The sequence below is a fragment of the Harpia harpyja genome, chromosome 1 (genome assembly GCF_026419915.1).
Source record: "Harpia harpyja isolate bHarHar1 chromosome 1, bHarHar1 primary haplotype, whole genome shotgun sequence".
Lineage (NCBI taxonomy): Eukaryota > Metazoa > Chordata > Aves > Accipitriformes > Accipitridae > Harpia > Harpia harpyja.
The window spans coordinates 76,557,858-76,578,571 of record NC_068940.1 but is presented as its reverse complement, the minus strand read 5'-3'; the positions used below and the strand labels follow the sequence as shown (position 1 = coordinate 76,578,571).

The following is a 20,714-nucleotide window of genomic DNA, read 5'->3' as shown; positions in this document are numbered from 1 at the left end:
ACAGCTCTATTGAACAAAGGCATAATAATATAAGTATGCATCCCTTCCTGATGTTTATTCCCTTTCATCCATTTCAACAAGGTCCAACAAAATAACCCTTTATATTTGCTCTAAATCTGGAAAAATGGTTGAACAGACTCTTGTTGGTTTTGGCTGAAGACATCATGAGCTGCTAGATGCCTTTTTCCTGCTAAAGGAAAGAGTTTCCCAAATGGATCAAGGTGGAAGGTTTATCCAAGATTAAAAGCCTAAATTTGAAAATATAGCTTTGTGTTGTCCACAGACAGACTAAGTTCTGAAAGACCCAAAAAAGGTGGAGCTCCTTAGGACTTCTACAAAAAACACGTTAAGTATCCAATGAAATCACTGTAGACAGACCAGAGTTATTTAAAAAGGATTATTTATTAAACATATTTCTTCACAAAGTACAATCAATGGTTTGCATTAAATTTGGGGGTTTGGTATTTGCCTGTATGTACACAAAAGCTTATAACAGAAAATGTGTCTTGATTTTACACATGGGACACAATACTGAGTTACCTTCATATTTTGATTTCTACCAACATAAGCAGTTGATAATAACTTTCAGCTTATCTGCTGGTTTTTTTAAACTGAAGATGAAGCGACAACATTTCTGCAGAGTGTCAGTATTTATCAATGTACTCAATTATGACAAAGTAGAAATGAATAATCCTTTGGGAAGTTTCCACTGAGCGTGAGCGGAACATGACATTTTTTGGCAGGTTACTGGACTATCCTTATGATCCTAAAAGTCATTTTTTGCAGTTATAAGATAAGAAGAATTGAGGAGCTAGGTAAGTTTAATAATACCCTATTAGCAGCAGTTGATAGTAAATGCAACATAAGGTTTGTTTTGTCTGTCATACAAGGACGTGTCCTAGCAGACACTATTGTATTGTTCTCTACTTGAACAAAAGTATCTGCATGTATTGTATGTCTTTGGAAAAACAAAACAAAAATAAAGAGACAAAAAGCCATTTATTGTCATGAGTGACTATTGCCATCAGCTAATATGAATGCATTGCTAAAATTAGTGAAGACAGGAAAATGCTGTAACGTAAATATATACAGAGTTAAAATACATTTCTTATCCACTAGATAGTGATTTTGTGGCACTGTGGTTTTCAGAATATAACATCTGTTGAGAGCAATGTAATTTTCAGTGCAAGCTAAAGCAAAAATACCTGCCCGCTGTCATAAACATGACAAACAAATCTGGAATGTTCAAAGTAAGTTCATCTTCCACTTCTCCACTCTTGAGGCACCTTTAAGACATGGCACTTACTGTAAACCATCTAAAAATCAAGAAAAGCAGACACAATAAGCCTGAATTTTCCATAACAACTTTAAAAATCACTGCCAGAGTCACTTGCATACGTAAACGATGCCTGTGTAAGGCTTGCCAGCAAAGCATCTTTCCTGAGAACGGAGCTGGGACACTCTCTATGTATCATAAGTGTGCGTGCTCAGAGCTGTGATCGCTGTCGTGGCTGTCGTCGTTCGCTAGTGAGTCCCCTGTGTGCTGGAGACCAGCTGCGCTGATGCCAGAGAGCTCGGAGGGGAGCAGTGTGCCCTTTTTCACATTCACCAGTTCCTTCTCCCGGGCCGCTGCCCCTTGCTGGCCCCCTTTTACCCGCTTCCACTTCATTCGTCTGTTCTGGAACCAAACTTTTACCTTCGCAGAAGACAAAACAAGAAAACAAAGATGGGGTCACTGAAGGTAATAATGACCTTTCTAGCTGTAGCACAGCAACAGCACTTCACTTGGAGGTTTTTTTCTTTTTTTTTTAACGTGCCTTTTTGTCCGTGTGGTGAAAACCTTCCCTGAAGAGCAGACAATCTGGTTTTGGATAGGATGTGAACCCTGGGGATGTGAGGATAACGACTGCAAAGGAGGGAAAGGGGTTACCGCAAGAAGGCAGCTGGGCTATCTGCAGCAGGTAGCTCCTGCTGCACAGGAAGATCTCAGAGCCCTTTAGAAAATGTTAAAAAGTTCACATACTCTTGCAAAATGTATTCATGTCATTTCACAGGCAGGGAAACAGAGGCAAGCTGGTTCCCATCACGGGACTGTGCAGAAGAACCTGCATTTCATGTAATAGAGCGCCCCATCTGGTGGCAGGAACCCATACTGCTGCCCCTCATGCTTTTAATTGCCCTTCAAGGGAGGATTGTTAGTTTGGAAAGGAACTTGCACTGAAAAGTTTGCATTGCTTTCTGCCTGTTTGTTTCTGTAAACTGGTGGTGAGTTTCGGGTGGAGCACTCTAAGAGCTCTTTTTTTTTTTTCACTTGCTGAAGTATCTGAAAGAGCGTTTCTTACCATCAAAACTTATGACTTCCCTGTCTATTTCACAAATGTATTTAAATGATTCTATTTGACTGATCCTCAATTCTACTACATTTAGGCAGAAGCCCTGGTCAAATTTTTCAGACAAATAAATATCCCCAAAGCCAGAGGGCAAAGCATTTATAAATTTGAGTCAAAATCAGCAAATAATTTCAGATGAGAATGGAAAAGAAATTCATAACATGAAAGATTAAAAATGTATTTGTATTTAAGTCACATTAAACCCCAAGATTTTGCTCCAGCTGAAACTCATTTCCCCTCCTCCCCTTCTCTGTATAGAAATATATGGGGGGGAAGTAAACCTAAATTATTTGCACAGTTCTAAAGTACCAGTACTGCAAACCACAAGGACTTTTTTCAATAGCCAAAAGAAAAGAAAAAAAAAAAAGATGTGCATAGCATCTGTCAAATATATTAGACCAGATTAAAGGCTGATTTCAAATCAACTTAAAATATTGTCACTGAAAACACTATGAATAGAAGATTGTTGTGTTTGATCCATTTAGAGTTAATGTTGCTAAAAAATCTCGTGCGTGTGTGTCTGTGCAGCTCTTCACATGAAGGTTCCACAGAAAAATAAACAATGTCTGCAACTTTTCACTTGGAAAGAAAGCAAGAAAGCTTGCAATGTTGGTGTATCCTCTGCTGTGCTTAGCAGAATGTGTTTCAGTGTTTTAAAAGAAACAGCAAGGAACAGGCACAGCAGGACATATTGTACAACATGAGTAATAGAGCCACAAAAATGCTGTTTTGCTGAATCTGTCTTACACATCCAGGAAACATTGCAGTGTTTAACCTTTACTATCACTTTGAATTTTACATTAAAATTTTACTACAATTGAACTGATAGTTAACGTCACTATCTGTGTGTACGTATGTGGGAGGGAAGAAAGATATATTTATATTTTTATACTCTATATTCCTGTTAAAGCCAATGTGAGCTGTTAAAGCCAATCACTTGGGAACACAGCAAAAAGATTCCAGGTTAGTTAAGAGCCTCAAAACACAGCACATCCTTTCCTTTAGTCAACTCATCAGAGCCAAAGAATCTGGCTTGTAAAGTGAAATGAGTGTAAAGGGGAAGGTATTTATTACTGGCTGCTGTGATGTTGGGAATTATCATACTCCGGTCACGTATCAGAGGTGTCCATAGAAACAGTGTATTCAAAAGGGTACAGCATTGGCAGCTTTCTGGGGGAAGTTAAGATGTCATTTTGTTTATTTTCAGTCTTTAAGACAATGAAGTTTCTCTTGCAAAAGTCACTACTCTACTGGTGCCAGACAGTGCAGTAGATGCAACAGCAGTCTTAATCTAAACATCAGAAATAATACACTTTGGTTTCAACCCAGTACCACAGAATATCATCATTCTTCTTCTGAAATAAGGGCCGAGAGAATTTTATTTGGTAAGAAGAAATGACAGGATTGGAGTGATGTTTAAAAGATCTAAGCCATTCTCGGGGCATTTTTGTATCTTCACAAAACCACAGTCGAGAGCAGTCTCTCTCCTTGAGCATTAAACCTAGGAGAACCGATTAGCACCAGCTTCCAGGTAATGAGTAGCCGAGGACAGGCTGGGGAATATATCTTCATTCAGATCACCTACCCTCAGACTAGCTCATCCGACCATGCCCTGAAATGCCTCCACCAGGGATGAGTCTAGGTCAGCATCTCTATAGTAGTTGACACAAATAATAAAAGGATGATTATTTCCCTTTTCAAGAATAAGTGCAAGAAACATTTATAAATTCCTCAGAGGATCCAGCATGCAACACTATGTCTGCACATGACCCACTATCTGGGAAACATGGCATTTAAGGAAAGTAGGGCTGAAAGGACTCCAGCTACTTTGGCATGCACTCTATTGAGTGTAAGAGGAAGGGAGTAACCTTGGCGCTCCTATAGAAGAGTATATACTACTGACTGGCATGTAGCCTATCAGGCTTCCTGTAAAGAGAAAACGGTAACAATTTAAAAAAGAAAAAAAAAAGGTAAAAGAAAAAAGCTTTAAGTTTTTTTATTAATGACTTCAAATAATCTGCATCTGATTTACTTAGAGAATATCAAATAAGAAATTTCTTTATTTGGTATCTCAAAGATTATTTTTGAAAGCTAGAAATCAATTATAGTGAAGTTTATCACTGAAAATATTATAAGTTTAATTTGGTGTCATTTGCTGCATTAATATACAGCAGGACTCTTATATGAGGGGAATACATTAGGTATTATATGTAGATATATTTTTTTTTCTTTATGTCCTCTATTATAAAGTACTGAAATCCACTTTTGACCTAATCCAAAGTATACTAATGTGAATGTGAGGTTTTCCATAGTTCAATGGACTCTAGATGAAGACTTTAATGCTCATGTGCTAATAATATAAGACAGGTCCTTCACTTGTTATTGCCTCTAGAGATCAAATTCAGGTATTGGAATTCTGAACTTCCTTCAGAGCTGAAGAGTAAATTATGGGGAGTACAGTTGTTACTGCTATGTGATTCATCTGTATTTTAGTAATGGGAAGGAAGTGAAGCAAACTTTGTGTGAAGTACTTCAGAGTGTCAGTTTATCTGCATTCACGGAAAACTGTGCTTTTCAAACGCAGAAAACATGCATCAGAACAAAACGCCCTGAGAAACAAAAAGGAGAGAAGAGAAAGAAAGGAGAGAGAATGAAAGAAAGAGAAAAAGAGCAAAAGTGAAAGGAGAGACTGACTGAAAGAAAAAGAAAGAAAAAATTAAAATAAAAATAAAAAAAGAAAAAATTATAATAAAAATATTTTTAATTTAAAAATTAAAATAAAAAGGAGAGAGAAAAAGCCCTTACTGAAGTGAACTTGAAAAACTCTTAAACTTTTTTGCAGTGAAAGAACTAGCTTGTGTCATTTACAACTTTTGCAAAAACTATATCCTTTTAAATTACTTTAGAGATCTACTATAACAAACTTTATACCGCAGGTTTTATGAACATTTTTATGCTGCTTTTCCAGTCTCAGTTAGCTCCAGCAGGAGCCGAGAGTGCTCACCACCTCCCAGAATCGGGTCCTGATTGCCTATTATTTATTAAAATGCACTCCCTCTTCTCCACCCTCTGACTAGCACAACTTAACTGTATAAAGCAAGCATATGTATGTACAGAAAACAAAGGAAGTGGAGGGAAATGAACTATATTAAAGATGATGGTAGCATTAACAGCTGTTTCTAAATCAGCACTTATGAGCCAGTCTATTGAGCACATCTGCTTACTGGCACGAAAGCACAGTTTCTTTTCCCTTAGTCAACAAGTTGTTTAGCATCTGCATCTCCACATCTGATGATTAGACTGTTACTTAAGATATGAGTAAATGATTTCACATTGCGCATCTCCTGATGTACAACATAAATGTTTTTGCTGTGACCAATTTATCTTAAGGTCTACTCTGTAGGAATCACGGGAGGAGATTCAAAATGAGGAGGCTGACATTGTTAGTGTCTACATTACTAAAGTAATTATTATATACATATGATATAAAGGTCCTTAGTAGGCTTAAGGGCCACAGTATGTGCTGTCTTCCATGTATATCGTTAATACAACTTCACGATGTGGACATCAACACGTCATTTTGGTTCCAAATGAGCATATCACCTAAACTTCTGATTTAATACTCCTTCTTCAGCAGAGCACTTCAGTCACGTTAACTTTAAGAATAATTGACTTCTACCATGCTCTGTAGAGCTCAGATGCTTCCTTTTGACATGGGATTTTAGCATTCTGTGCTTACAGAGAAAAACTAAACAGATACCTTCTATAATTAATGAGTATTTCTTAATAAAGACATTCTTGTCTGAAAAATTAAAGCATGACTGATTTCAAACTACCTTAGTTACACTGTCCACTGTCTGTCTTCTTTTAAGAAAAAAGACATTTCTCTCTAAAAAAGCTCTTTTCTGAAATGAAAGTTTCTTTCCTAAAATTAGGTTTTCTATTCCAGGTTTTAGTGGCATGAGTCCCAAGCGAGATTAAAATTTGAGGCCTTGTATCTCACAAACCTTAAAAATTAGAAACAAGAGCACTGTGCCAGTTGAAACCGTTATTTTGCTATAAGGGATGCATATTTCTAAGTATGAGTCTTTGAAGTCAGTATCCCAAATTCCATGTTTTATTATACCTAAATGTGTAAGGAAGACCAAATCACCAAGCCTTTGAAGGTTCTGCTCCTGGTCAGCCATTGTCCATTTTCTTTTATTATTATTATTATTTTTAATCTGTCAATTTACTTTCCTCTAATGCATAACATTATGGACATATGGATAACAAAAAATAACCCTGACTTCTCGAAATTAAAAAAATGGAAAAGTTTGCTTCTCAACTTTCATTGGCTCTGAAAACGTTCCTGTTATTTTTAGATAGTACACTTATGCTGCCAAGTTTTAAAGAAAGTCAAACTCCTGAACTTTACAGAAATAATTGGTGTTATACAGCTGAAACTTACCTTTTTTGCATATATAGATATAGTATTTTTGTGACAGTTTATTCAACAAACTAATAAAAGCAAATAGGAATGTAAAACCAGAAAAGTTTATTTTCCTGTTCTAGACTATGAATAAATATAAGGGTTGGAAGAATCAAATCTATTAGTTTAAAATATTTACAGAAATGGTGGTCAGTTATCTGTTCACTTCCGTAACTAAAGATAACGTGAGGTTTTAAATAGTTCAGCTGGATTTCAGTCATGCTGGATACATGGGAGAGTAAGTTAAAGTAGTTTTATTCAATTAAACTATTTTTCTTCCTTATATGATTTAAAGAAATTCTAATTTCTATTAAAAAAAAACCTTTTAAAAATCTTAAATGTATTTTGAGCTTGGAACCTGTTTAAATAAATCTGAGTATTAAATGTCATCTTAGCTATTATAAAATAGTACTAAAATACATCAATTGGAGAAAAATAACTTTTCTTTGGAAATTAATGAGTGGTACCAGAACCTTCTGATTAAAATTGCTTAAGTCACCTGCTCACTGATTTAAAGCAATCTGCTCCGTGTTACGTTACAGGACTTTGTACTGAATGTGCACAAGTACTTTGCAGCAGCTATTGAGAAAAAGGGGAGGTTTTGGCAGGTGCACAAAGGACAGCTGGAGCTTTTGGCACCCAGGAAGGTGTAGGAGTGAGTTCTGGTTTTTCATTACATAGAAGTCAGTTGAGGTTTGGGTACTGCTTAGGTGATACATTCTCCTTTCTACCTCCCACGTTTAGAGAGGGATGGAATAGACATTATATTTCAGGGGAGAGCAGTGATACGAGTATTTCATTCCAGTTTCAGAAGTCTTTGAGAGCACTCTCTTTACCTCCCTCTACTCCATCCAAAGAACTGCCACCTTTTCCACCAGTGATCTTCAAAATTAATTTCATAATCAAACAGCTAACCCTTCCTATTCAAAACCTCTCTTAACTAGGTTTCAGGGTTAACATACCTTAAGCAGAATGGGACACACTGTTTCAGGTTCTTTCCTCCTACTGGCTTGTACATAACTTAAGGGTGTATTTTTTATAAAATTAGTCTCTCTTTTTTGTCCAGAGGCAAAGAAAGGCAATCTGTGGGGCTGCTGCTAGAACTCCCTCTACCTTATTCTTCTATAACATATCTTTTTAGAGTCTACCTTCATCCAATTTCTTTGCATATATATATAAATCTACAAAAGAAACACATGGTGGAAAACTAATTTATGGGGAAGATCGCCTTTAGCTAACCTTTGTAGCTTCTTTGTATAGGCATTTACCTGCATGAATTCCTCACATGTAGAGCATTTTATTTCATGAGAAAAAAATCCTATCTTGCATCATTCTGCACCCATTTTGCACAGGTCAGCTGAGTGTGAAAGTTAAAAGACGGTGGGTAATCAAGACTGGCTTTTGCCTGAGTATGTTGGTGCTTTTTTCTGTTACTACTTTAGTATGAAGAAAGGCAAATGTCAAGAAGAAAGACTCAGCAGAAAGCAACATCTGACTACCAGCCCGTGACAATCCTCCAGGGTTCTATGGCTCTGGAAGCCATCTCCCCGCCCAAGTAAGAAGCACCCTCATTTGTATTCACTTAAACTAGTTCCACAGTTCATGACTTCAAATCTGGAAGGACCTTTTTGCCTTCCAAAACAAGCCAGTCCTGACTGAGTTTTTTGATGGTAAACTAGCCTCAAAATCAATAACCAGTTTTAAAGCTAGTAAGCCCTAAGAAGCTGCAGCTGGTTTTAGCAGGGCCTGCCTTGAAGAGAAGAAACTAGTGAAACCAGAAAGAGATTCTATATTTTTCAATACCCTGCATAAGAAAATATCTCCTGCATGTCTTTCTACATGTTCATTTATACCTCTCCGATACCATTTGTTCCTCACTGATTTCTTCCCTCTGTTTTTTAAAGTGACCATAAATGACAAACCTAAAAAGCTCCCATCTCCTTAAACAGGTGACATTAGAAGCCACATATTTCTTGACTTGTGTCTAAGAAAGGGTAGGGGTAGGGAACAGCAGAGCCTTACACACTTTGTAAAACCATCTCTATGAGCTGCTAATATTTCTGTCTATATCACGTATGCTGCTTGGCACAGACAGAGGTTTCTCCCCACCCAGAACCTCACGGGGTTTCTCTGCAGGTGTAGGGTCCATTCACAACTAACAGCTTGAGGCAGTTGGATCTTTGCACATGGAATTGCTTGTTCGAATTTAATCAATACTGCAAAAGTAAATATACTGTTTGAAGTTTTGCCATGTACTTTTTTAAAAAGAATTGTCATACAAATCAAAATTATGCACAAGTTATAATTAAGTTTGCCAGGAGCATTCTTTCCTAAGAAAGAACAAACTGAATTAGCACAGTAACTCTTACTGCTGGTATTTATATTGCTCAAGACAAATATAAAAGTATTAGTGAGTTTTGTTTTATTTTATTAAGAGTGTTACTTTAAATAAAACAAACAATCCAAAGGATTTCAAGCCACACAGGCTCATTATTGTAGTGTATATAGAGAGTGCTTAACACATGGAAGCTTGGAATGAGCAGCTGCCTTTCAGAGAAGACGTGACAGCACAATAAATCAGACAGATATGGTCAAGCTTGTCCTATCAATCCATCGTCTGATTTTGTTTGAAGGTATACAGGGGAATAATTTCACCACCTAACCTTAGAAATCTAGCTTCCTAAAGTAGGAAACTAGTCATGCTGTGTGACACATTTAGTCTTCCAGAGGTGGTTCAGAACAAATGCCTAATTGAGGAACATTGAACTCCCTGGTTTCTCACCCAGGTGAGGGGAGCTACTCTTACCTTACCAGTCAAGTCTAAAAAATGCAGTGATTACCCTCCCTTAAGCTCTGTGATGCTGAAAAGGATTTTAATGAAGTCACTTGTGATGAAGGATTGAGGTAACTGAGTCTGAAGGAAACTTTTCTAATGGAAAACTTAATTTATTATTTGTATAGTTATAACAGTGCAGTGCTACGGTGTGGGTTATGGTACTGTAGCAACATTGCCCAAATACATTTAAATAATAATGCTGCTTGCTTCTCTTTCTGGTAGAAAAAGCTGTTACAAAGCTTCTTCCTTTGTCACTCATCACATGTTGGTACCACATACATGGAAGCCAAACACAGATGCAAAAGCACTCTTCATTTTGACAAAATTTTGTCCTTTGTCTATGCAAAATCAATGGCTTCATGCCTTTTATAATGATTAGTGGCTTCTGGGCGGGTACTGGAAATTAAAGTTAAGAAGAAATAAACCTTCTCATTGCCATCAGCAGAATTTAATCTGACTAGGTGGGATTTTCCGTTTATGTTGGCAAACAGAAGCATTACATATTTGGACTGTTTATTCCGGTAACCTTAGCTAGCCTGCAGAACTGCAACATTACTCTTTTGATTAGCTCCATGCAAAAAGATCTTGTGAGGTGGAAAGATCTCCTACTCTTTCTATATTTGGCAGGACCAACTCCATAAAAATGTCCATTTTGCCACGCCTCTGGTACCCCACTGCAGCTGCTTCCTCTCCTCATCCCACAGCGAGATATTAAAAAGTTTGCATGGAACCTTCTCCAAGTTTATCTGGACGTACAAAAAAGCCAAGAATGCGCTTGTCAAGGTTACAAATATCTAGGGAGCTAAGATATTTTTTAGTCTAACTGGCTCTTCAAAATATAATAGAGGCCTGCCAGCTGAAAATTATTAACTGCTGGCTGAGCAGGGATTGTGAGTGCACTCTAAAGGAGATGGAGCAGGAATTATATGTACCTATACTGCTGGAATTCTTACAATACCATAATAGAGCCATCCTACCACCAGATGTGCTTATAATGCTCTCAAAGTGCACTCTTAATATCTAGGCAATTGAGGCACTTATTTCATTTCATCCTCCTGTCTTGTAACTCAGGTTTCCTTTTAGAGAGTGATAGGATTACTTCCTTCTCTTGATCCATATGTTGTGAGAGGTTTTTTTCATTATTATTTTTGTGAAATGGCCTTCCATGAGTCATTTATGTTCGAATTGATCTTGTAAGTTGTTTCAAAAGTCAAATGGAGCCTTACTTTGATGACCGTAGAAAACTTTAATACCCTTATATAGCTTTTTAAATATGGTCAGACATATGGTTTTTTCTACAGCTTGTTTAAATGCCAGAAAGGTAATTATGAAATGTTAGTTGGTCAGTGCCTCTTTTAAGCTGTGGCGTATGGTTGAAATTATCACTATAGTCAAGAGGAAGATAGAGCTTTCTTAAGATGATAGGCTCTGTGATTTATCTCACATCTTGGGAAATAACTGAAAGTTGTAACTTTAGGATGACCCAACAATACTCTCCCCAGATTATTTTTTGTTCTTCTGCCCTCTGAATAATAGGATGCTTGTCATTTTTTAAAATCCTGGTAAAAACAATTCTGCTAAACAATTCATTCCATCAGGTGTTAGGTCTGCTCTCAAACCTATTTTCTGAGCAGATAGATCAGTTCACCCAATACCCACCGTTGGTTTTTGTCATTGTATTATCTGAAGCAAGTTTCAAGTCTCTTTGTGCAAATTCAGTGTTTCTTGAGAGATCAAGAGATCTTCCAACACAAATAGGTCTACAGCCTGTGATGAGATCAAGGTTATCACTTGTGTGTTCACTTATTTCAAACAAAGGAACTACTGCCTATCAGGTACCATTTTCTGCAAAGCAGCCTTCAGGGGAAAAATAGTAAAGGAAAACTGTTCCAGAAATAGCGATTTTCTAAAAATGCTACTTCACTGGAGAGTGGTTTTTTGGAATTCCATCAATATATTTTAATTCAGTCATAATAATTTTAGAGAAAGGACTTTTTTTTGTTGCATCTGTTTAAGATAGCTATCAAATATGATCTCCTCTGTTGGGACAGCTAGTAGAAGAAAGTAACAACAGTAGTAAGTAAACAAATAAGTGATGTTATCCCACTCAAGAATAATCATTCTGCTAATGATGGAAAAACAGATCCTGAATATGAGTTCAGTCTCTCAGCTGGAAAAAAAAGAAATGTTAGTGTCACACCACATTCATCCAGGAGTATTTTTTTTGTCACTGAAGGAATACCAATGTAAAACAAGTATGCAAGAGTCAAGCCTTTAGATTTACTGCATTCATCTTCTGAAGACTGCCATATACTGTGGAAACCCACACCCAGTTCCATACCTATTTACACCATTTTTCCATCCAAGCAATATATTTGATTTAAAACAGAGACATTTCTAACTGACAACATTGGAAGTGACATCATTACTTGGCTTAGTATGATTCAGAAACTGAAAAATATGTCCAGAATTTCCTCTCAATTTTCTTTTTGTTTTCTATTAACTATATAGTATTTATGCTATCATTGTTTTTTCTCTCAGACCGTTTTATTGTGGCAAGATACAGAACTGGACTCTATTAAGCTAAAAATCATAATACTTTCCTTTTCTAAGCAAGGGTGGCTTTAAGGAGGAAGGCAGGGAAGCAGGAAGGAAGGAGGGAAGGGAGTTATGTCTAGCAGCTCAGTTGTCACTCTGTGATAATCTGGGGAAGCAGAGGAAAATTAGATTACATAATTAGATAGACTAATTATAATTCTATAGAAACTATCACAATTATCAGCAGAATGCTTAGAACGAACATTATGTGACACCTAGAAAACAGCAAGTGCTCCCATGGCTTAAATGAATTCTCTGCACTTGTGTAGCACAGGCTGCCTTTTCTCCTCCAGAGACAATATTCAATATTTATCTGTCCCTTCTCTGTATGTTAAATGCTTTTAGTTTAATTATTTCCTTTAGTATAGTGAACTGTCCCTTCATTTAGCTGTACTACTCAACCTGATCTTTGAAAAAAAGAATAAAGAATTTATCAGGGAGAATAGTTAAATTCCAGGCCAAATTCACCATTATTAAATATGGGGATATGTTTTCTGAATTCAGCCTACTGATTCCCGTCAAATTGGCCAGCAGATATTTTTTAAAATTTATTTATCATTGTTCAGTTCCACACCGATTCTACCTTTGTCACTGAGACGAATTCTTTCCTCCTCCCCTTAGCTGTCAAAATCAGGTGTAGAAGTTAATCTAATTGTCTCAGCTTACTTTAGTCAGTGGAAATGAAAAAGGCAAATTTTTATCAAATGTTTGATACAAAATGGTGTGCTTTACAAATATAACAAGCATATTTAAGTAACGGAAAATGACCCCAGTAGAACCTGGCAACATGTTCAAGTCAAACAAGAGAAATTACTGGCTTCTCCTTGACAAGCTGGAAGGGACAGCCATTCTCTAGAAGCCTTCAAAGAAAAATACTGTTTCATTTGCTTGTGTGAATAAATGTGTGTTCATATGTATAGAAAAGGCTGGATTTTCAATGAGATGTCTACTTATAGCAGGTGTTAACAAAACACAAAAAAATTGCAAAACTTCTCATAACTAGAGTTCACAAATCATGGTGCTATTTTGATACCTTCCCTTGAATATATCATCATCTTACTGATTGTATCTAAAGCAATCCCTCAATCTAGTATTAATTCCTGAAGAAAGGATGACTGTCTATAAGTGGGCAAAAAGCTTTCAATTTTAGTGATAAAACCATAGGTAATAGTTTATCAGATTTGGTGTACTTGAGTCCAGTGTTCTAAATCTCTTACTAAACCACATTTTTTAAATGTTGATGTATGTTGATGTGATTATTATTTGAAATGTGACTTGACTACCTATTTAGTGTGTTGGGATGAGATCTTAAAACACTTCAGTACATGCTTAACATGAATATTTCCATTAGAAATCAATGTGACAACATGCATGATGAAACTTGAGCACATGCAGAAGTGTTTCCCACACCAGGGTTTGGTGAGCAGGAAACCAATAACAGTGATACGAAATTCCATCGTCTCCTCTGCTTTCACAGTGCAGGGCAAGATAAAGTGGTTAAAAATGCCTGTATTCCAGTTTTGCTGGTGTTCCCATTCTTGCTGCCATCTGGAAACGGGATGTTCAGAAACTCTGGACAAATGGCAACTGCATATATTTAATAGACTAAAACAGGATGCTCGTATTTGTTTGCACGCAGGCAAATCAACTGCTTGTGCATGCAGTATTAGCGACCTACCGCTTCTTCAGCCACATCAGTGTGGACAGATTAGAAAAGATGTGCACCAGTTTAACAGATATATTACTTGTGCTTTTATCTTCCATCTCTGCCTACTAAATGAAACTAATCTGTAGCTGGTACATATAAAAATATAAATTACTTGTATGGCAGAGAGATAATAAATGTATATCATTTTGCTACAAACATTCAATATGATATATCAACATATCTATTAGTAACATAAACAAGAGCTCTACTGTGAGGAGCTACTAACCACTGGTAAATATTGGGCAAACATTGGAAGTCCATTATTTTGCATCAGTACCTGTCTTTCAGTGAGGTCAAGGTTTACTGCTATCTCATATCGCCTCAGCCTGGTCAAATAGTTATGATGAGCAAATTCTGCTTCTAGCTCTCTGATTTGCTCCTTGGTAAAAGCTGTCCTTTCCTTCCTGGGTTTACTGTTGACCTCTGACTTGTAGTTTCCTTCTTGGGAATCTGAAAAAAAAAAAGACAAAATGAACGTAATGACAAGTGTACAGCTAAACAGTAAACATGCCCAAAGATAACAACATGCTTAAGTTACATTTTTCAAACCTTTTTCTCTCAGAAATACTCTTGCTTTCATACCTATGGATTCTTCACTGTAAATCAGGAAAGCAGCAGTAATTCTGACAGACATGAGCTGCTGCTTCCATTCATGCACATCAAACTTTAGCTTAAAACCTTGCAGTTTTTCATTTCCTAACAGTTCTCTGTAGAATTTCTGCAAAGCTTCAACTCCTTGCCGCTTCTGGCAACTCACAGTGCATCCAACCAGTACAGGATGTGTATCATTTGATTGGTGTCTTAATGAGTAATACTTCAAGAATCTCTCTCTCCTATCATTTCACTAATACCTTAAGCCAAAGCTCAATTTTAAAGAATACAGTTAAGGTGTAGTCCAATTACACTTTCAGGGAAAGGTAACAGACAAAGCATAGGAAATTCAACACTTTTCAAAAAGAAATCAGTGAGCATGTCACATGTGACAATGGGATCTCCTCCTACTCACGCCATGATGCAGGTAAGGAGGTTAAGCCACAGCTGGTATCAGCATAAGAAATTTGCTACCACCACAGCTTATTACCTAAGGAATACTTTGGCCACAGAGTGGTATTTTTTTGCTGAAAGTTTCATTACCACCCTCCTGATTCCTTTTAATCTCAGAAACAGGTACATTTGGTGCTGAGCCAAACTACTGAACTCAGTGACAGTCATTCTGTTGCTGTCAGTGAAGTCTGTTTAAATAAATGAAAAGAGATCAAACTGTAAAAAAAAAGAAAAAAAAACCAAAACCAAAGAAAACAGAGAGAGTGTGGAAAGAAAAAAAAAAGAAAAAAGGTCCAGACATTTATAAGTTTGGGTATGATACAACACTATAAATCCAAAATTAGCAGGAGATCAGTAGGAGTATCATTAGTCAAATTCTGGCCTCATGAACCATCTTAAAAATGTCACAGATTAATTCACACTTCAGCTCCTGATTTAAATAGAAACCTGCATCAACATCCAAATGAACAGGCCCGCAAGAAATCATTCTCTGGGACTCTGTGTAAGATGAATCATCGACATGCCTCAGACCGTCCAACTGGCCAGCGAGTCTGGTTTCAAAACTACAGTCAACTATCTATATTTTATAAAGGTATAAAAATGTTTTCACTTTTTGTCAGTTATTCTGTTGCTTGGAAGGGAATTTTTTTTTTTTAAATTGAGAACTGTTGATGCTTGTCTCAGTGCTATAGTCTAATATATTAATTTAAAATATTTTAAAGCTAATGGCCTCAAATCATCAAACCTCTTAACTTTTCCTGATATGACACACAGAACTTTGCTTCAAACGTGCAGTGTACTTCTGGTTGTATGACTGAGGGTATCCACCAAAGCTGTTGAGTGGGTTTGGGAAATGTTCAGCCACAACTAAAGCAGGGATTTTCTAGGATAGGACCCCATTAGATGGCACACCCATTGGCTACAGTCTGGGTCCAAGGTCCATTATCCAAACTCAACACAGAAAACTTGACAGATCAAAACCACCTTAAACCTAGAAGTTCACATTTCTTCCTTCATACTAGTTGGCAAGCTAGAGTCACTATAACTTCTCTCTGCATTTTTCCAATGCAGGAACATGCACATTGCTTTTGTTCCTGGAAATTTCCTCATCTGCCGCCTCATTATAAGGTCCAAATACTATGTAGATGACCTGAACTTAAATACTTAAACCCCTATATCAGCTGTCCAATGAGTCACTGAAGAGAGATACCTAAATCATTTTCCTTAGCATTCAAGCTTACCATTCTTATACCACCAGACATGTGTTTCATACATGTTTGAAAGCAGGTGGGTGTGCATACTCCTTATCTGCAGTTTGACACAGAAATGTATTCCATGCAAGTCATTGCTAAAGTCCTCTTAACTGTCTTGGTAAACCTGTGCCTGTGTGAGGCCATGAGCCAAAAAGTCTTCCCATGACAGTACTTGCTGGTAGAAAGGTCCATGGCTCACTGGTTTCCAAACTAAAGGTTGCAACCTTAAATAAAATAATGCATTTTTTTAAAAGTCAGATGACGCTGACACCATATTGAAAATTAAATACTAGAAATGAAGACATAAGCCTGGAAATGCAACAGAAAGTGGGGTCAAGGGTGTAAAACCTTGGTAGCTACTGCTATTGTGAATGGTCAAAGGGAAAAACTTCAGGAGTACCCACCCAAATGTCTCTCAAGAGGACACTGATCTCTGTAAGTGACTGAGACTTATAACACAAGCAATTTTTCTGCAAGCAGATGGTTCCATGAGGAAAACAGAATTACTGTACAGCCAGTAAAACCATAAGGAGCTAAGTCATTGTTCAGGTTAATACTCATAGTTCTGAGTTCCCAATTTGCAAATGAGGTTAACATCTAAATTCCAGGTTCCTGGGACACTGATGTAAGGAAAGGGAAATGTAACTGCATCAATAGCATTTGTCATTCATCTTTGCCAGCATAGAGGATTCAGCACTGCTAAGAATGTTAGCCCACACAGATACTGCGTAAATATAAGCATGCTTGGACAATTGGTTATTTAGACATTTCTGCTATTGCTGGATACTACCTTTTCGTCAGTGCTGGATTGTAAGTGCCTGGCAGCCACAGTTTTGTGAGCAGTATGATTTCATCAGCAGACTGACACAGTGGAAAAGTTTTAGGTTTTTATTTATTTGTTGTGAATGTCATTGAATGCATTTGTAATAGTCAAGATAGATACTCTGAAAAATCCACAAGATATATTCAAATATAGCTGACAGAAGTTGGATAGGTACGCAGAAACCTGACACAGGTACACAGAAAGCTGACTCCCTCTCAATATTGAGGTTCATGCAACAGAACAACTGGAAACCTAGAAAATCTGTTTCAGGAAAGATCTGGCCAGCAAGACAACGGCATTTTGCTTAATGCATTTGAGATATTGAAAATATATCTAAAAAGAGACCAGTTAGGTGAACACCAGTTATGAACTCTTGCTGTCATCTGACTTTCTCTGCTGTAGTGTTGCTGTGGTTCATGTACAGATTGCCTTTTATTTCCTATTGACATCATACTACTTGGAATAGTAATTTTAGAAATTTTGGTTGTTTTAATTTCCAAAGTGGTAAATCTAGGTTTTCTGATTGTTTCTTTTTAACGGTCTCTATAAAGCCAGGATTGGGAGCTCCCATCTCTTTCTGACTTTCAGATCTCTGTTCATATCACCTGACTAGCTTCTCTTTGGTGGAAAATGGGTGGGAGACTTGGAAGAGATTTTTGGCAGAACTCATGTCAGCCTACATCTGTTTTGCAGCTGTTGCAACTAAGACAAGAAAAAAGTCCTAACAACCTTAGTTTTCCTCTACTGGCTATATCTTATGCCAAATGGTAGGTGTAGAGGCAGAGAACAAAGCCTAGGGGGATCTAAGTTACACTCCTTGCCTCTCAAAAGGCACACATAAAATATATACAGATGGTACAAACCACTTGATGAAAAATACAGCAATCTATATTGTCTGTCTTCTGCTTTCTCCCAGTCAAATTCTGGCACACTCTCAGAACATGTAGCCTACATGCAGGTATTAGTACTTTATCAGTCTCTCTTTTGCAAACCTTTGTTCTTTGGATGGCAAGTAATGTAGGCAGTTAAACACTGCTTTGAGGGATGCAGGTCATACCTCTTTCTCAGAACTGTTTTTATCAGTTTTCAAAAACTCCAGGCAGCATCTTTAATGTCTGCTGTTAGACAAAAATGCTTGTCGGTGACTGATGTGGAAGGTACCATATGGAAAGACATTCAAAGCTATAAATGACTATTCTACAGACCTTTGGAGGCTTAGATTTTTCCTAAGTTTAATAATAGCCTAAATTTTTTTTACAAAAAATCATTACTAATTGCACTATTCCCCACCCTCAAAAGTTACTTCTACTTTACTCTAAGGAAAGGATTGCTGGTAATCCCAACATTTGTATTGTCCCACCAGAGTTCCTATTTCCTTCCCTCTACATCACTGAGAGATGAAGCGTACCAAACAAACGCAGGATCTAACTCCTATGTGTAGAATATGAAAAGTGGTCATTTTGGTATTCTTGCTTTTGATGCATGCCTAGGAAAAAAAGGACTGGTCACAGAATAGGGAAAAGAGACCGGTCAGGATATCCATGATACAAAGATCTGCTGCTAACTGGGTAGGGTCACAATCACAGGCAAAATATGCAAGAAGCACCTGCTATTTTTTCTTAGATTAGTTCAACAGCTGACGTACCGTCATTTCTCAGACAGAAATGAACTTCCAGTTAATACCTGCAATGTAAGATCCCAGACAAAAAATTTCAAAAATAAGTCAGATTGCTAGTGTTCTGTTGGCAGTTGCAGATGGTTTTCAGATCCTGCAATCCATACTGAGAGCGAGTAGCGACAATAACCACTAATGATTTGTGACAAAAAGGCCATCGGAATTTCACCCCTGCAGTTTTTATTCAATGTCCAGGTTTTCAACTTTCACTCACATCTTCTAACACTTATTCTCAGAAAGCCCCTACCATGAACAACCTATTTCTAAATTTATTTCACTATAAGTTTATAGTGAAGTTGGACAAACTAAATGTTCTTAATTGCATACCTTCCTACAAATGACGTTCAAGTGTTTGCAGAGAACAACTACTACATGGTTATTTACTTTAAAATTAAGCAATCTATACAAAGTAATCAACGCAAAAAGCTTCCGAGTAATTCAATGTTGCGTGAAAGAACATTTCTTTCAAACTTAATTCCTCTACATTTGTTTAAATCACTAACATGTAAACAAAAGCTTCTAAGCTTCAATAGGACACAACAATGATATATGATTCAATGCATAATGCTTTTTTTTTTTTTTCCTTCGAGATGTTAGCAATATGAATTTAGGGAAAAGTACTTTAGTATCAGGACAATAATCTAGCAAAAATATCATTAATCTGAAATACACATATGAAGAAAATAAGCAACTTTGTACTATTAAGGTTGCAAAGAGACAACTACTATATTTTTAATGGTCAGAAGTACATACTGATAAACAGCTGAATTGCCTAATCTAATTGTTTCTGATGCTTTATAGTTAATTATATTTTCTGACAAAATGAAATAGTTCAGAGACACAGGCAAGGAGCTGGCATAAAGGTCTCCATATGGTTCCTATTGTTTTGCCAGCAAATACATGTGAGAACAAGATTTACCCAGAAATAGTCACTTTCAAACATTTTTGACATTTAATAGAGAATACCATGAAGTTTTTCCATAACATTTTTTTCCAAATTTTCAATTCAAAGTTGCTCAGAATTAATACATAAATTTACCCTGTGTCCAAAACATTACCCATGGCTTTGCAGGATCCTAATTTAAATCCTTACTGCCTACTTTTGAGTATAATCTTTGTACCAAAAAAATTACTTCAGTCTACTTAGTTATGCTTACTTTGATGCACCTACTCTTATTTGCACCAGTTGAGACTATGCAACCAAATGCTGCAGAGTTAATTAATCTGTTTTTGTTTCATAATTTTCCTTCTCTTTAAAGTAATTTAAATAATATTCTTATAACTTCTCAGTTAAAAGTACAGTTCCAAATCAGTGAACATATTCAATCTGAGTGCCTCTTTTGAGAATGTCATTAAAAGTATTTCTGGAGCTGCAATTCACTAAATGTGTTTAGAAAATCTTTTCTGAAAATTGGAACAAACAGCTTCATCATTTCCATAATTCACAACTCTGCATGTGCAAATGGGCAAAGCTGCACAGTAGCACAAGTATGATGTCAAAATTACATGAATCCTTCTTTTCATTCTAATGTAAGCAAACTTTTGTTTGCTTATTGAGTTAATGCTTTCTAACCCAGTCTGTGACAATTAACAATTTAAAACAGCCTCATATCCACTCCCCCAAAAAACAGGAACTGGCACAGCAAAACCTGTGAGTATTCTGAAACACACTATATACCATCTTAAACCATTACCTACTAGTTGCTGCTGCCAACATTTTGTTATTGCTGCCTCCTGAAAGTACAAGTCTAGGAATTATACTGCAGCATTGGAAACACTGATTCATAACACTGTGATAGCTAATGCTGCAGGTTCTTGAAGATACCTATGCTGGAAAAGATGTGCTTCTGCCAGGTCATCTGATCAATCTAACTATATAGCGTGTACATGTCATTTCTTCTTCAAACCATGCAAAT

General features: G+C 36.8%; 1 protein-coding gene across 1 annotated transcript in view; it reads right to left on the bottom strand.

Annotated features, from left to right (window-relative positions):
- Positions 1 to 383: 383 nt before the first annotated feature.
- The window catches only part of MEOX2 (mesenchyme homeobox 2), a 54,300-nt gene continuing 33,969 nt past the window's right edge, over positions 384 to 20,714 (bottom strand). Inside the window, exons 2-3 of the mRNA XM_052800946.1 lie at positions 14,281 to 14,453; positions 384 to 1,696 (exon numbers count right to left, since the gene is read on the bottom strand). Coding sequence (XP_052656906.1) covers positions 1,472 to 1,696; positions 14,281 to 14,453 — 398 coding nt within the window. The 3' untranslated portion in view covers positions 384 to 1,471. The remainder of the gene's footprint in view (positions 1,697 to 14,280; positions 14,454 to 20,714) is intronic.